Source organism: Oncorhynchus nerka, linkage group LG2 (assembly GCF_034236695.1).
Source record: "Oncorhynchus nerka isolate Pitt River linkage group LG2, Oner_Uvic_2.0, whole genome shotgun sequence".
Lineage (NCBI taxonomy): Eukaryota > Metazoa > Chordata > Actinopteri > Salmoniformes > Salmonidae > Oncorhynchus > Oncorhynchus nerka.
Genome location: NC_088397.1, coordinates 60,196,882 through 60,213,900, shown reverse-complemented (window position 1 = coordinate 60,213,900; position 17,019 = coordinate 60,196,882). Strand labels below are relative to the sequence as shown.

General features: G+C 43.6%; 1 protein-coding gene across 1 annotated transcript in view; it reads right to left on the bottom strand.

The window, feature by feature from the left end:
- The window catches only part of LOC115139038 (multiple epidermal growth factor-like domains protein 6), an 82,384-nt gene that overhangs the window by 56,263 nt on the left and 9,102 nt on the right, over window positions 1-17,019 (bottom strand). The window contains exon 4 of the mRNA XM_065021745.1: window positions 5,530-5,643. Within this exon, the coding sequence (XP_064877817.1) occupies window positions 5,530-5,643 (114 nt within the window). The remainder of the gene's footprint in view (window positions 1-5,529; window positions 5,644-17,019) is intronic.

Below are 17,019 nucleotides of genomic sequence, written 5' to 3'. Positions count from 1 at the left end.
AACACAACACTTGTATCCCGCAACAATGTTTCTCATCTTATGTGTGAACATGTGATGACACAAAGTGCACCAGTCTGACAGTTCTGAGAAAGCATGATCACCACAACAGAAACTTGAATCATAATAACAGCCTGCAAACAGGACACAGGATAGTATCCACCAGGGGCGCAACTTTGGTTTTTAGAAGGGGGGGACATCCAGTCGGCTAAACACTCCAAACATCTTACCCGACCGCTTGGAGGCGTCCGCATGGTCCTAAAGCACACCATTGCCTCATTTTGTATCACATTCCAATGATAAAACTGGGTGGGACAAAAATGCAATTTCAGAATATGGGGGGGACATGCCCCCATCCCCAGTGAAAGTTGCCCCCCTGGTATCCACACACGCACCATGGCTCTTATTTCTTCTTTTGTAGTGGATGCCTATTCTGGATAGTGTCCGAATTGCAAACAAGACATGGTGCTGTAGGAGGACTACCATTGGTCTCTACGTAAGTGAATTACAGAAACAGACAGCCATTATTGAACAGAGACATATTTTGGAAGCTTCATGTTATGGTCTCTTCTCAAATGGGCCATATTGTGTAACCTCAGCCTGTACTGTCTTTGCCTGCTAGGCCTGTAGCTGTCATTAGGACCTGTAAAAGTCCAGTGGTGAACTACAAATGCCAGCTTGGAGGTTATCAGTGCCCATGTCAAGAGTTTCATCTATTTTCACATTTGTGTTTTTTCATCAGAAATGATTGCTTATGGGTACCTTCATGTGTGTCTATTAGTACTCTTCTCATATTGTTTTATAATAGATTTTAGATTTAGATTTTTGATGCAAAACACTATAAATCAATTATTTAACTGGAATGGAATGTTGGTTGTCTCACCTAGATGAATGCACTAACACTAAGTCGCTCTGGATAAGAGCATCTGCTAAATGACAAATGTCAAATGTAAATATACAGATACAGATCTAATATTGCTGTATTTATTCATTTAATATTAAACACAGCCTGTAAACACATTCTTTCTGTGTCAAGATATAGCTAGTGGTATCCATGGTAACATGTTTTTTAAATATTGATGTCACAAATGTATAATATGAACAGTTCTTTATTTAAAATATAGTTATTTGTCACATTAACTGTTTATAACCTAGCATTACTACTTATTTCTCTGAGAGTGAGGTGGATACAGTTGAAGTCGGAAATTTACATACAATTTAGCAAAATACATTTAAACTCAGATTTTCACAATTCCTGACATTTAATCCGTGTAAAAAGTCCCCACTTTATTTTAAGAATGTGAAATGTCAGAATAATCATAGAGAGAATGATTTATTTCAGCTTTTATTTCTTTAATCACATTCCCAGTGGGTCAGAAGTTTACATACACTCAATTAGTATTTGGTAGCATTGCCTTTAAATTGTTTAACTTGTGTCAAATGTGTCAGGTAGCCTTCCACAAGCTTCCCACAATAAGTTTTGGCCCATTCCTCCTGACAGAGCTGGTGTCAGGTTTGTAGGCCTCCTTGCTCGCACACACTTTTTCAGTTCTGCCCAAAAACGTTCTATAGGGTTTAGGTCAGGGCTTTGTGATGTCCACTCCAAAACATTGACTTTGTTGTCCTTAAGCCATTTTGCCATAACTTTGGAAGTATGCTTGGGGTCATTTTCAATTTGGAAGACCCATTTGCGACCAAGCTTTAACTTCCTGACTGATGTCTTGAGATGTTGCTTCAATATATCCACATCATTTTCCTACCTCATGATGCCATATATTTGGTGAAGTGCACCAGTCCCTCCTGCAGCAAAGCACCCCCACAACATGATGCTGCCACCCCCATCATTCACGGTTGGAATGGTGTTCTTCGACTTGCAAGCCGCCCCCTTTTTCCTCCAAACATAATGATGGTCATTATGGCCAAACAGTTCTACTTTTGTTTCATCAGACCAGAGGACATTTCTCCAAAAAGTATGATCTTTGTCCCCATGTGCAGTTACAAACCGTAGTCTGGCTTTGTTATGGCGGTTTTGGAGCAGTGGCTTCTTCCTGGCTGAGCGGCCTTTCAGGTTATGTCGATATAGGACTCGTTTTACTGTGGATATAGATACTTTTGTATTTGTTTCCTCCAGCATCTTCGCAAGGTCCTTTGCTGTTGTTCTGGGATTGATTTACACTTTTCACACCAAAGTACGTTCATCTCTAGGAGACAGAAAGCGACAGAACTCCTTCCTGAGAGGTATGACGGCTGTGTGGTCCCATGGTGTTTATACTTGCGTACTATTGTTTGTACAGATGAACGTGGTACCTTCAGGTGTTTGTAAATTGCTCCCAAGGATGAACCAGACATGTGGAGGTCTACAATTCTTTTTCTGAGGTCTTGGCTAATTTCTTTAGATTTTCCCATGATGTCAAGCAAAGAGGCACTGAGTTTGAAGGTAGGCCTTGAAATACATCCGCAGGTACACCTCCAATTGACTCAAATGATGTCAATTAGCCTATCAGAAGCCTCTAAAGCCATGACATTATTTTCTATAATTTTCTAAGCTGTTTAAAGGCACAGTCAACTTAGTGTATGTAAACTTCTGACCCACTGGAATTGTGATACAGTGAATTATAAGTGAAATAATCTTTCTGCAAACAATTGTTGGAAAATGTACTTGTGTCGTGCACAGAGTAGATGTCCTAACCGACTTGCCAAAACTATAGTTTGCTAACAGGAAATTTGTGGAGTGGTTGAAAAACGCGTTTTAATGACTCCAACCTAAGGTTATTTAAACTTCCGACTTCAACTGTATATAGCGTTTTGCAACAAAATATGTTTATTTGTCTCTCTAAAATGAAACAATTAAGTGATAGATTTACAAAAATATATGCATGTCATTGAACAACCCCATGCCATGTCTTTAAGAAATAAAAGCTAATTTACCAACATTTCTGAAAATGGATTTATAGCATTTTGTAAATAAACTCTTCATGTAGAACTCCTGCCACTGTAGGGGTTGCTTTAGGTCAGCCAGAACCAATTGTGGTGCACGCACCTAGGCCAGTGGTCCATTCGGTGCCAATCACATGGCAATATAACTGCCACTCCATTCATGGGGTGATAGCCTAATAGTAGGACGGGGGTCTTCAGCTACAGTAGGACCCTGGGTGGCCATTGGCGACAGCTATCACTCACCATCCTGAACAATGGCGGGAAGTCTTTACGTGTGTGTGAGGAAGGGGAGGAAGGGGAGCTGGAGGGGGGATAGCTAGCTAGCTGCTGGTGTCTCCTCTGACGTTAAACAGAGAGGCTGACAGACAGAGAGAGAGCAGCAGGGGATCCCCAGTGAGTCTCTGTGAATGGCCTGAGTTGATTATTTCCTGATGTTTAACCCTCCCTCTGTCCTTCAAAAGACGGATCAGCATGGGCAAGGCAAGTGACACGCTGCTTCACACCAGGCTAACCATTTACTCATACATCCAACACACAAAGTACACACTCTCCAGTCTTATCTACCGTTACATTCCAGTGTTTAATCGCTACATTGTAATTACTTTGCCACCAAGTCCTATTTATTGCCTTACCTCCCTTATCCTACCTCATTTGCACACACTGTATTATTGACTGTATGTTTGTTTTATTCCATGTGTAACTCTGTGTTGTTGTATGTGTCGAACTGCTTTGCTTTATCTTGGCCAGGTCGCAGTTGTAAATGAGAACTTGTTCTCAACTAGCCTACCTGGTTAAATAAAGGTTAAATATATATATTTTTTTAACGAGGGCCCCTCACAGTCTACAACCTTGTTCTCAGAGCTGAAGAGTAAAAAAAAATGTCTGGCCATCACAGAGACAGGAAAGACACTAAGCAGTGAGTGTATTTCAGTGAAATCACAGAACATGGCTGAGCTCAGAATAGCTTGATCAAACAAAGAGACAGAGCAGGTTGAAAGATGGGATTTGGATTGTCTGCCTTTTCCAGGATCATTTTCACAAAGGGGTCAGGTCTTCAACAGCAGGCTCTCCTTTCTCTGTCAGGTAGCTGTGGAGTGAGAGCCCTGGGATAAAGGGAGTAGGGCTGGGTCCTCGCCTCCACACTTCATCCCATAATACATCATGTCTGTCAGCGAGGTATGCATTCTCACCACAGCCCTCTGGGATGCAGAGTCCAGGTCTGGCTAACGGATGAGCAGCTACAGGGAGGATCACAGGAGGCCTGTATCTCCTCTCACACTGAACAACCACATCAAAGCACATAGATGTCTATGCTGTACTGGTACTTTTCACTGTTCTTTAGATGCAATCTAGCTGTGACCACTATGTAGCATGTTAACCCTGGACCCTTAAAGGGTCATTTTTATTTTTATTTATTTTACCTTTATTTAACTAGGCAAGTCAGTGGGTTAACTGCCTGTTCAGGGGCTGAACGACAGATTTGTACCTTGTCAGCTCGGGGGTTTGAACTTGCAACCTTCCGGTTACTAGTCCAACGCTCTAACCACTAGGCTACTCCTCCTACCAGGCAGCATATCTCAATGGGCTTTGAATACAGCGTGTGTGTGTGTGCGTGCCCTGTATATTCCACAGACCACCTCAGTCCCTCTCAGCCCTGTGACAGCACCCACCAAATGGTCTCCAGCTGTGCTCACACCTCATTGAGAATGTGTGTTCCCAGAGTCTCCAGCTTAAGCAGACAGACAGATGGAAGCTATCAGATCAGCCATCGTAGACAGCTTGGAGTAAGTATATCAGTACTGGACCTGCCCCATCAGAGGAAAGCCTTGCGTGATTGTCATCTGTTGTTGGCGTGTTTAACATCTTGTGAGAGAGCTGTGAGATCCCAGACAGACTGGGCTGGGTCTTGTTCGGGCACTTCATAAAGGGGACTCCTATTGTTCTCCACTTGCTGTACCTTTGAACTTGGGAGAGTGCCGATGTTGGCTACCAATCTAGGGTGTCTGAGAAGCCCTAGACTGTATGAGAGACAGGAGACTCTGCTGAAAGCCAAGCTCTTGAAGGAATTTCCTGTCGTGCGTAGTGGTCAGAAAAACAACAACATCCTCCACTCTAACGCACTGCTTTGACGGCTTGACTTCCACAACTGCTGCTGATAACATAATGGCAACATGGCAACTGTTGATGTAAGGAGATTCCCATTCATTCGTAGGGAAATGTGATCACTCAAGTTGAGTTCAGTGAGACTGCGAAGAGATTGGGTTGATATAATAACACTTATCTGAGGTCAAATAAACAGAAATGTGTTTTTAATCAATTGACAAACTGCTCTCTTTTTCAATCGATTTTCAGTTTCCCTGCTCATAAGATGCCTGCTCTACTTACTACTGCCTATTAATCCACTGTGTGTGAAGCACTGTTATTATAGCACAGAGTGATACTGTAAATGCTGTCTGCTAGTGATAAGGTAGAAGTAGTTCAACAGGGCTTGTATAATGGAAGTAGATGGAGGGGGGCCAGAGATACATACAGACACAGACAGGAACAGCAGGACATACTGTATGAACTACATTAAACAGAGAGTGCTGTACTCACCATACTGGCAACTGGGCCCATTGAAGCCAGCAGGACAATCACAGAGCTGGGAGCTGGAGCGGGATCCTTGTCGACACTGGCCCCCGTTGAAGCACACGCCGTAGCTGCACACCGCTGGAGAACAGCACCGGGATGGGATGGACAGGGTGAGAGATGGAGAGAAAGAAAGAGAAGAGATGAGAGGAGCAGAAACACCTGGGTGCTGTCACAGGATTTCAACATTTGCAGTTCAGGACAGTTTGACCTTATTCTATCAGGGCCTCGTCAGCGCCCTGTTAACACCAGATTGCAAAGGGAATTTGATGCTCCTGATGTTAAACAAACCACACTAAAAGGTCTCCCTCCACCAGTTAGCTCCCTTAAAGAAGGAGGGTGGATGTCAGGCACATTGCCCGGTGAAAAACCCTTAATCTGAATGTTTTTCTGGGTGGGGGGGATGAATCAGCTGAGATGATTTATCCCTGAGTGAGATAAACAGGCTACATCTCTGCTAAAGGACATACAGTAGTTAACCCCCCACACCCCCATCTCTCTCTCACTGGCATGTGTAAGGATCTTACGCAAGATAGTTCTCATGTAATACCATATGACCATCTATCAAAACTGGTATAGTAAGGTCACATAGCGATCTGCCCTTAAACTGAACCTATGGCCCATGTCTCCACACAGACAAAGATCATGCATCCAGTAGTATTAGTGTAAGATGAGGCAGAGAACCACAGGGTGAATCAATCTAGGACAGAGAATGGTTAAATCTAGTTAAATCCCCAGAGTCAAATTCCTTCTCTCATTAAGACGTGTGAAATTTGTGGAATCTAGGGGGGAATAAGAAAACACCTCAAACCACTGGGTAGCTAAGCCACGTGAATCCAGCACAGAGGTGTAGGCATCGCATTCCATACAGTCACATAACTCACATTCTATCTCTCCTTCACCTCCAAGCGTGTGTGTGCGTGTGTGTGTGTATGTGTGTGTGCATGCATGCATGCGTTAAGCAGGGTGTAGTCTTAGAAGGATTGACGCTTGTGTTTTCTCACACCCATATTGGCAGTGGCAGGAATTAGGCTCAGACAGAGATGTAAAGTCACCTAATCATGGCAGGAATGCCCGCTCTCATCCCATCCCTCCTCAGGTGTAGAGATGCAGTGTCTACCAAAATGCATTTCATTGCTCATCTAATCCAATTGGCAACTGGAAGACCAATTTACAATCCCTCTCCTTTTTGAAGCCATATATGAGCCCGTTATTAGTTGTAACGACATACCAGCCAAAGATCCGAGGTGGTGCACAGTTCAACATTAGCAATAAAAATGATTGACAAGATATTCAAGTTTTTTTTAAGCGACAACAAAAGGAGAAAAGGGTTTGGCAGTCTATAAATACCTTCCTCGAAAAACGATTAAAACCAAATTATGTCCAATATGTCATTTTATGTCGTCATCTCGACAGGTGGTTTCTCTAGCTATTAGCTGCCGTGTGTCATAGAAACAGCAGCTCCTCTCAATTCCGGACAGCTTCATAATGAGCAGCCATTCATCTCACTCACATCCCACAGGTGGGTGACATCAGCAGGAGAGGAGACAGAGATGGGACAATTGATCTAAAGAAAACAGATGGTTCTGTCACCGATCTCCATTGGAAGTACTGTAACCACTAGCAATGCAAGTTAGTAAGAGGCTGGTCCAGCAGACCTGGCGAGAACCTGCTGTGAAATCAATGACTGTATATCCCTGTAATCTAATCGTAAAGTGACTTTCATGTCCCCACACACTGTTCTGCTGTATCTACAGCGTACAGTAGGATTACTGCTGTTCTGACCAGGCTATGAGGTGCTGAGAGCAAAATTACATGACTATAGGAAGCAACATTATTTTATGTTTAACAAGTAGACACTTCTTTAATGACCTGAGAAAACCACTGGCAAGGAAACAAGGGGTCAAACAAACCTGAAGTTTTCAAAATGCCACAAGGCAAACAAGGGGATTGTCTTTTTCACCCTCCATAAATGGTAGACATAGACTTTTTGGCAGCTAACTAGGGAGGGCATTTTTGGCCCACCCTTGCTGCCCACTCCTTGCACCTTACACTGCTTAATCTCCCTTGAAATAATTCCATAACTTGCCGTGCAGTGTGGCGAACGGCGTAAGACTCACTCTCATCTGTCTCTGTGATTGCCTTCACTCTGTAACAAAGACACCTTGTCTGAGGGGATTATCTGCTTCCACAGAGACAGAGGGCTCTATTATCGTTAAGGAGGCACAAATGTAAAACTCACGTCAGTTTGCAATTTCGTCATGTAAAAACTGGCGCACTGGTATTTTCCAGCCCTAATGCCAGGTTCAGCAATTTACCTGACTAACATCAGCTCGCTTGCGTTGAGGTGGGGGGGGTGGCAATCAGGGGTTGGAACCGGTTGAGGGAACAGAAAATAACCAGAAAACCAGAAAATAACAAAACATTTAGAGGAACAGAACCAGAACATAAAGTGATCTCTACTGTTCCAGAACAGAACCGTTATTTTCAAATCTTGAGACTCTGCACATATCTGACCAATTAAATACGTTTAACAACCTGTTTTCCTGTTCCATAGCAAGCTGCTCTATCTGTGCTAATTATTGGGGTAAATTAGGAAAAAACAATGAGCTAAATGTAAAAACAATGTTGATTTTACCGGTAATAAAACATGTATGAAAAGGAACAATATGAACAGATCCCACAGTTCAGAACTTTATTATGCTTGTCAGAACAGTGGAACGGAACAAAAAAAGAAGGGGTTCTGTTCGGAAAGGAACGGTTGGAAAATAATTTGGGTTCCAACTCCCGGTGCCAATAGTTGAGATGTGACCCTAAAAACAAGCGCAAAAGTGACAATTTCATGCAGTGCTAATTGGAAGTTTTAAGACCCACAGAAAGCAGGTCTTAACGGTAACACAGTTAATAGTAGCATGGATTTTGAGAGCCGGAAGCGAGAACGTACAGTGCCAATGGTACAGAAATGCGCATTTTGTGTTGGTGAATCTCGTATTTTGAAACAAACAAACAGCTATTGGTTTCCCCCCATTTTGTTTAATTTGCATAAGAACCAAGCCTACCCTGCCTGCCCACGGGGAGCAATTATGGTGCATGTAACTGTATTAATCCTGTTTAAAATAAGGTGTTGTTTAGTTTTGATTTGAATTATACAGTTTTTCTAGGCCTTATCAATAGCCTACTGAATTTAATTGTGCTTATTGACTACATTTGGCATGTCCATGTCCAGACTATAATTTACAGTAGGCCTAGGCCGTATATCAGTGTGAATGCTATAGCCTATGTTTAACAAAGTATTTCCATATTGAAGAAACGCAATTACAACAATGTGGACTGCAAACATGTTCAACATACAGTATTTAGCAAATATGCGGCAGGCTATTTAACGAACTAGGCTACAATGGTCTAACATTAGAATCAGAGTTGATGACAACGCAATACATAAAAGACTGTAAATATATAACTTGAAGCAACCACATAATTAGGCATGGAGCACGTTCTGATTGGCCAGTGAGGGACCAAGCCTCAACATACCCACAACTTGTTCATTAATCAAAACCCAGCCCTTTCGCACCACCGCCAGCTACTGCATCCATACTTCCGGTTGTGAAAATAGCACAAAAGTTTGACACACCCCTGAACCTATAAGCGGTATGATTTACCATTGCATTAGGTTTGCTCAAATAGAGCCCACAGAGGGAGGTCAGTGAGTCGCACCGCTACCGGATGGACGCTGGAGTCCAAGGAGCAGGTGTCACCAGCTCAGCCTCTGACAGGGCCTACACATCACATCATTGGCAGTTTCTCTCTATAGTCTACGATAAGGCTCTGCTTGTTTAGGCTGTGTCGATCTGTTTAATGCCCAGAGTGAGAAAGAGGGGGAGCAGACTTACTGTAATTGTTAGGCACAAAAGCCCCAGCCGCCAACTGTTTGGGTTAGTAATCGGTACGCACGTAGCGTAGCACTGTAGTTTGAGGCAGCAAGGCATGTTCTGCTTTGCAGATACATGTGCCAAAGCAAAGGGTTCTCACAGGAGCCAGGCCAGGGGCAGCACTGTCAGATGGTCCTCGTCATCAGAACAACTTTAGATGTCACTCAGAAATGGTTCCAGGGGATTCCAAAAATGTGTAATTATCCTTGCTTTGCATAAAATCTCTTGTCATTTACCATTAAAATATTTCAAGCCTGTATCCTAAATCACATATCTTAGTATGAATTGGAGGTAGGATATGCAGACTGCATGTGAAGTGGAAAAACCTGGTGGCTAAACTGAATGAATCAGAATGTCTCACTGTTTGGGAGTGTCGGTCACACTGTGTCAAGATAACCAGTACTAGACTCACATGGGTGGAGGAGAATATTTGTGGTACATTTGACACTCCTGCTTTTCATACACTGTGTTTACCATGGACATGTAAAACCCAGATGAAAACATCCCAAGACAATGAGCTTGGTCCCTGTGACACTGAGACACCATGCCATGCCTTGGTTGGACAGCCGGCCTGTTTATGCACATTTGTTTATGACTTTGACCAGTGACATAGCTGTTCCCAGGATGCAGTGTTTCTCCACACAGACACAAAGACCACCCATGGACAGCCAATCTCCTCGTCCCGTTACTGGGCCTGCTTCAAGTGTACATCCGCCAGCCTGGTCTTTCCCGCCACAAAAGGGGGCCAGTTCCCATTCAGCAGTTAACAAGGGCTCAAACTGGTGGCGCCATTGTCCCCGCTCTTCATCCCCTGTCACAAAACTAATTGTTGCCGTCAATCAACATAACTGCCCGCTTCCACTCTTGACCGTCCCAGTCCACTCTCCAGCCAGCGGCCACTCGCTGGGGATAAACACTTAGCTTTTTGAATGGACCTTAGAATGGAGATGTGGACGGAAGTCTCAAGAAGCACCATTAGCAAGTACCGCCACCAGTACAGGCATTGTGAAAAACAAGGCTTGTCGTCAATTAATTGGGATTGGGATTGAACCAAAAGAAGGACTTTAACCCTCAGGAGAGTCAGTTAGTCATCAAGCCAATTGGTGCTTTTCAAAAACACAAAAAGAAACCTATTTCAATGGATGAACCAAATGAAGCATTTGCATGCACTTCCATGTGCACTTGACTTGGAAAAACAGTGGCAAATGGAATTCAAGCCAGTTAGAACACATGTCAGTGTGCACAGATCCCACTCCTTGTGGGAAAGGTTCCTATTGATTACACCACTACAGGATTCTCAGTCAAAACAGGCCTATGCAACCGAAATGTTGGGTTTTAACGCATGTACTGGACAAAGAGGATGTCTTCTAAATCCATTAGGTCTGCACTTTAACTTTGATTACATGCAATGGCTACCATCTGCCATCTGATACTTCAGTCTAAGAATCCCAACTATGTCATGTCAATAGGATGCTTGTCCCACACTATATGAAATCAGGATTAGAAGGCAGGGAATAGAACGACTAGGAAAAGGGAGGAAGGGGAGGGACAGAGCAGGAGCCGTGACAATAAACCAAAATATTTCAAATGTTTTACAATTCTCAATCCTTAAATATGACAAAATAAGAGTATCTCTTAGCAGAGGATGAGGGAGAACTCAACAAGTGGAGCCAGCAAGTCGAAAAATGCCCACAGCGAAAGTGAACAGCTGGACTGTATATGGGCAAGAGATGGGGAGAGAAGGAGGACGATAGAAGTAAGCCAAAAGGAGAAGAGAGAGGGGGATAGACAGAGGGTTGGAAAGGGGGCTGTTAGCATGACTGCTCATCACTGTGCCGGGCTGTTTTTCTCCATGATGTGACTTCATTCCGCTCAATTGTCTCACAATAACCACTGGTCATTAGTCTAATTAGCTTACATTCACTTTTTATTCGAGTAGAGGAACCCGCACCACACACACACACACACACATGCGTGCACACACACATCTCACAGATGCCAGACACTAAATCACTATCTTAATGCACAACATTCTCATTTCAATCTCTGGGGTTTTCAGAGGCTTTACAAAAGCTGTATGTTTTACAGTTTCTGCTAAAAAGCTGATCTGTCTCCTTGGATGTCAAATGCACTGTCCTATAGATTGAATTGTGTTGAATGAAGAACACTGGAGATAGCACAGGCCTAAGTGTGTGAGAGCGAGAGAGGGTGGATTGTGGTGTGAGCTTCCTTTTATCCTGGTTCAATGGCTCAGAGAAAAGGGTGATTAGTTTTTCCCGTCTCAAAGTACTGCCGTGTCTTAAGTTACGGAGATAAAAGCCCAGCCGTGCGTCGAAGAGAGCAGACATTGTCACGCAGAAGAAAAACAAAACCCTGCGACTTAGTGAGGGAGACACCGGGCAGCGCTGGGGAATGCCTGTTAAGATGTTTCTTTGTGTGGTGTTTTAAAACAAACCAAATCTCAGGGGTTGAGCAGACAGCCTAATGCTTCCCTGGATAATTTAATACTGTAACATTCTAACCAGAGACAAAGAGGTCTTTGAGGAAAGCATGGACCCCATAATGAGACCCTGCTGAAAGGCACATCCAGGGGATCATCTCGGCCCAACCCAGCCTTGCCCCCTCGGCCCAACCCAGCCTCTTCCCACCAGCGCCTGTCCCAGACATTAGCATGCTCCGGGCGTGAGAGGAGGCTCGATACAGCATACAGGGTGGTCCCAGGGCCTGGACACAGGGGATGAAGACTGGTAGGGATAGTGATGCCTACGCTGTTTACGGGGGCTTTGCCAGGGATGCTCTCTGAAGTATGCAGGTTACGCAATGCCGATCATAGGCTGTAAAATCCCATCAAAAGGCCCTGCCAGGTCTCACTGGCTTGGGGATAAGCCTGTCCACACGGAGATGTTCAGCACAAGGCCCAGCAGCAGACTCACCCCCAGCCCCAGTCTTATGCCCCTTGCCCGCCTCAAGCAGCCTCAGCAACAAAGCTAACCCAGCCTCAGCCACTGCCCTAGAGAAACTGTGCTCTCCTGTTACCGTGGCACCTAGCCCAGCAGATCCCCATAACCCTCCCATCCATCATCAAAGGATTAGATTTGTGGAGATTCTCTTTAGACTCATTGTAATGTTTTCTTCTTGACTATTTTCTGTTCATTTGCAGTTAGGCTCTCTACTCTGGGTTGATAGTCATTGTTTCTTGCCCCCAGACGAGGGTTGGTTGCAGTAGCAGTTTAAGCATGCAAATCTTAGTTGGACTATAACGGTGACAAACGGTGCCCACACACTGTTAAGACCTTCATAAAGCTGTCCCAACAGCAGAGTCACAACAGCAGTCCCAAAACCTTACCACCGGTACACATGGCTATCAGAGCCTTATCTGGCAGTGTATAAGAGGCAACATTGAGCGAGCTAGGACAGACAAAGTCAATACAACTATTTATTCTGCACTTTTGAAATGTACAGCGACAGAATTCAGAACATAGGCTGTTCTTACAGTATTCTCACTGTACACCAAGTCAGAACCGCAGGATAAATAAAGGGCTCATATAAGCAGGCAATGAAAGCTCTTACAATATTCAATGATGATACTTCTCTTAAACAGGCTATAGACTACATGCAAACCACCAAGTCAGAACAGTAGGCTAAATTATGAGGGGAAAAAAATTGACCAAAATATTAGGGTGAGATACATGGGCTACTAACAGTTTACTACAAAACATTTACTTAGTATTGCTTTCTTAGCTACAGTATACATATCTCCCTGGGATATTACATAATTTATGCAGCAGCATACAATACATGTTTGTACTCACCTTGTTGAACATGAAGGTGGCGCGGCGGTCCTTCGTGGGAAACATTTTGTCATCAAACTTTGTCATCAAAGTCTGGCATTCTCTAGATTTATGGAGCTTTCAAGACAACTGTGAACTCGTAAATAAACAAGGTTGAAGCATGACGTTAGTGATCTTTAGGTTGGGTTCCAGACTTGGATTTCTGAATTGGATGACTGTTTAAAATGCATTTTCCCAGTCGGAGCTTGTTTTTTCCCAGTTCACAGTTGTCTTCAACTCACTGAAGTCTGAGATTTCCCAGTTCCGATTTTCCAGTTGTTTTGAACACGGCAGAAGTCATGCTGGAATGACAGCATGGCCAATGTATTCAACTTCCTGGCCCATGGCGTTGAATGTTTATCCTTTTAAGCTTGGAAAAGAGACCCTTAAACCCAGACCTGGACCATACCCCCAATCCACTGAATAGCTGGCTAGCAATTGCTTTACAATACTTGCAGTTAGCCACCGATTCCTTCCAAACCACTCATTGTTGAATTTGTGATTTCCAACTTGTTGTGTAATGTTTATGGCCAATGGCCGATGAGCACCGATACATGTTATCTATAATTTCTCTTCATAATTTCTCTTCATATGACAAGGATTGAAAATGATTTGCCGGTATATTGTCGACTTGATTCATGATGATGACTGCTAGCCTCCATCTAAGATTTTGAAAGTATGATCTTGACGGTCCAATCAAAGCTACTGTAGATATAATGTGATCATTTGTTTTTCAACAGGACAATGACCCAACACACCTCCAGGCTGTGTAAGGGCTAGTTGACCAAGAAGGAGAGTTAATGAGCGCTGCATAAGATGACCTGGCCTCCACTATCACCCGACCTCAACCCAATTGAGATGGTGTGGGATGAGTCGGACGGCAGAGTGAAGGAAAAGCAGCCAACAAATGCTCAGCATATGTGGGAACTCATTCAAGACTGTTGGTAAAGCATTCCAGGTGAATCTGAGAGAATGCCAAGAGTGTGCAAAGCTGTCAAGGCAAAGGGTTGCCACTTTGAAGAATCTAAAATATGAAATACATTTTGATTTGTTTTACACTTTTTTGGTTACTACATGATTCCATATGTGTTATTTCATAGTTTTGATGTCTTCACTAGTATTCTACAATGTAGAAAATAGTACAACTAAAGAAAAACCCTTGAATGAGTAGCTGTGTCTGGTACTATATATTAGCTAAACAGTTGGAGTTCAAAATAGGTGGGGTTCTGCCTCACCTGCACTGAATGACAGGTCACCACTGGTTGGTTGGTAGGTTGGGACTAGTGTTGCAAAGGGTCAGAAACTTTCTAATACATTTCTGGAATTTTCCCGGAAATTTTCCATGGGAAGTTAAGCCCGGGAATTTGGGGTATTTTACTTAAATTCATCAAAAAAGTTAGCTTATAACAGTGAACATTTTTTCGTGGGATACACATAAGGCAATTCTAGGTCTGGTGGCATATTTTGGTTAAACTATCCACCATTCAATGGAATTGCAACCCTCTGCATTCTTCCATCACATGTACAGTGCAGTTTTCAATCACATGTACATCTGATTCTCAAAATCCTGCACACTAATGAGATGCTATTGAGGCCCCACTACTACACTGTCTGAGCCAAGGACTTCATGCTTACTGGTAAGTTTTGATTACAATACTGGGCGGTGTGAATATATTTTATATGACATACATGATTTTTGGTTAACTAATAAATAGTAGCCTACAGCAAAGTGTGTTTAAATCATTTCTAACTTGTTAACAATTTATGCTAGTTAGTTTTTGGTACCATATGGGTTTTAGCTTACTTGAGCCTGCTAACTGAGGAGTGTTAATTCACCTGTTTCCATACATGTTTAATTCTAAAACATTTATCTTACAAAGGAGTTGTTCAATTTAACTGCTTAACTATTTATCTGTACAAGGAATTGTATTTGTTAGCAATAAAAATAAAATCCAATCTTTACAGGAAATGCCACGGGCACTATCTGATGTGTGGAGACATTTCATTGCAGCTAATGTAAAAAGAAAAGCTGTGGATCAGGAGTCAAGGTAAGATCCAAGTGCAGACCGGACGGCAGGCAGGCTCAGGGTCAGGGTAGGCAGAGGTCAATAATCCATAGGTGGGACAAATGTACAGGACGGCTCAAGGTCCGGGACAGACAGAGTGGTCAGGCGGGCGGGTACAAGGTCAGGACAGACAGAGTGGTCAGGCGGGCGGGTACAAGGTCAGGACAGACAGAGTGGTCAGGCGGGCGGGTACAAGGTCAGGACAGGCAGGAGAGGCAGGGAAAAAGACAAGAGCTGACAGGACGAATGCTGGTAAGATTGACAAACAAGACGAACTGGCAACAGACAAACGGAAAACACAGGTATAAGTACACAGTGGATAATGGAGAAGATGGGCGACAACTGGAGGGGGTGGAGACAAGCACAAAGACAGGTGAAACAGATCAGGGCGTGACACTGTGTATATTTGCAAATACTGTGTCAAATCATATATGAAGAATGCAACAAAGATGCAGAATCATCTGGCCAAGTGCATGGAGTTCCCTCAGCGCTCACAACAAGCAACCTCTGACAAAAGCCCCTCTACTTCTATTCAGGGTGAAAATTATGACTCAGAAACTTTATCGATAGCAACAGCTCATGGTCATCCTGGAATCAGATGTTTTCTTGACTCGTAGTCAGAGAAATGCTGATGAATGTCTTGCTCGAGCTGTGTATGCAACTGGTTCACCTCTGATGCTCACGGGCAATGTGTATTGGAAGAGATTTCTGAATGTTCTTCACCCAGCATACACCCCTCCAACCAGACATGCTTTATCTACTTATTTGCTGGATGCAGAGTTCAACAGCGTTCAAATGAAGGTCAAGCAGATCATAGAGAAAGCAGACTGTATTGCAATCATGTCTGATGGGTGGTCGAATGTTCGTGGCAAGGAATAATTAACTACATCATCTCCACCCCTCAACCAGTATTCTACAAGAGCACAGACACAAGGGACAACAGACACACTGGTCTCTACATTGTAGATGAGCTCAAGGCAGTCATCAGTGATGGATCACAGAAGATATTTGCACTGGTGACAGACAATGCTGCCAACATGAAGGCTGCTTGGTCTAAAGTAGGGAGTCCTACCCTCACATCACCCCCATCATGTTGTCATCATGTTTGACAGTCTCCTAGAGGGGAAATAGTCTCTCCAATAAATGGCCATATCACTGTCTGCCGATATGGACAGCCTCATCAAGAGAATCCTCCAAGATGATGTATTTTGGGAGAGAGTGGTAAGCAGCCTGAAACTCCTGAAACCTATAGCAGTAGCCATTGCACGGATTGAGGGAGAAAATGCCATCCTGTCTGATGTTTAGACTCAGCTTGCAGATGTAAGAGAATAAATCCGTACTGCCCTGCCCACTTAACTGTTGCTCCAAGCAGAGTAAACTGCAGTTCTGAAATGCATCAGAAAGCGTGAAAACTTCTGCCTGAAGCCCATACACGCTGCAGCGTACATGTTGGACCCCAAGTATGCTGGGGTACAACAGCATCCTGTCTGGTGCAGAGATTAACAAGGCCTATGGTGTCATCACTACCGTGTCTCACCACCTTGGCCTGGATGAGGGCAAGGTTCTTGGCAGTCTGGCGAAGTACACTTCCAAGCAAGAGCTTTGGGATGGAAATACCAATATGGCAGTCAT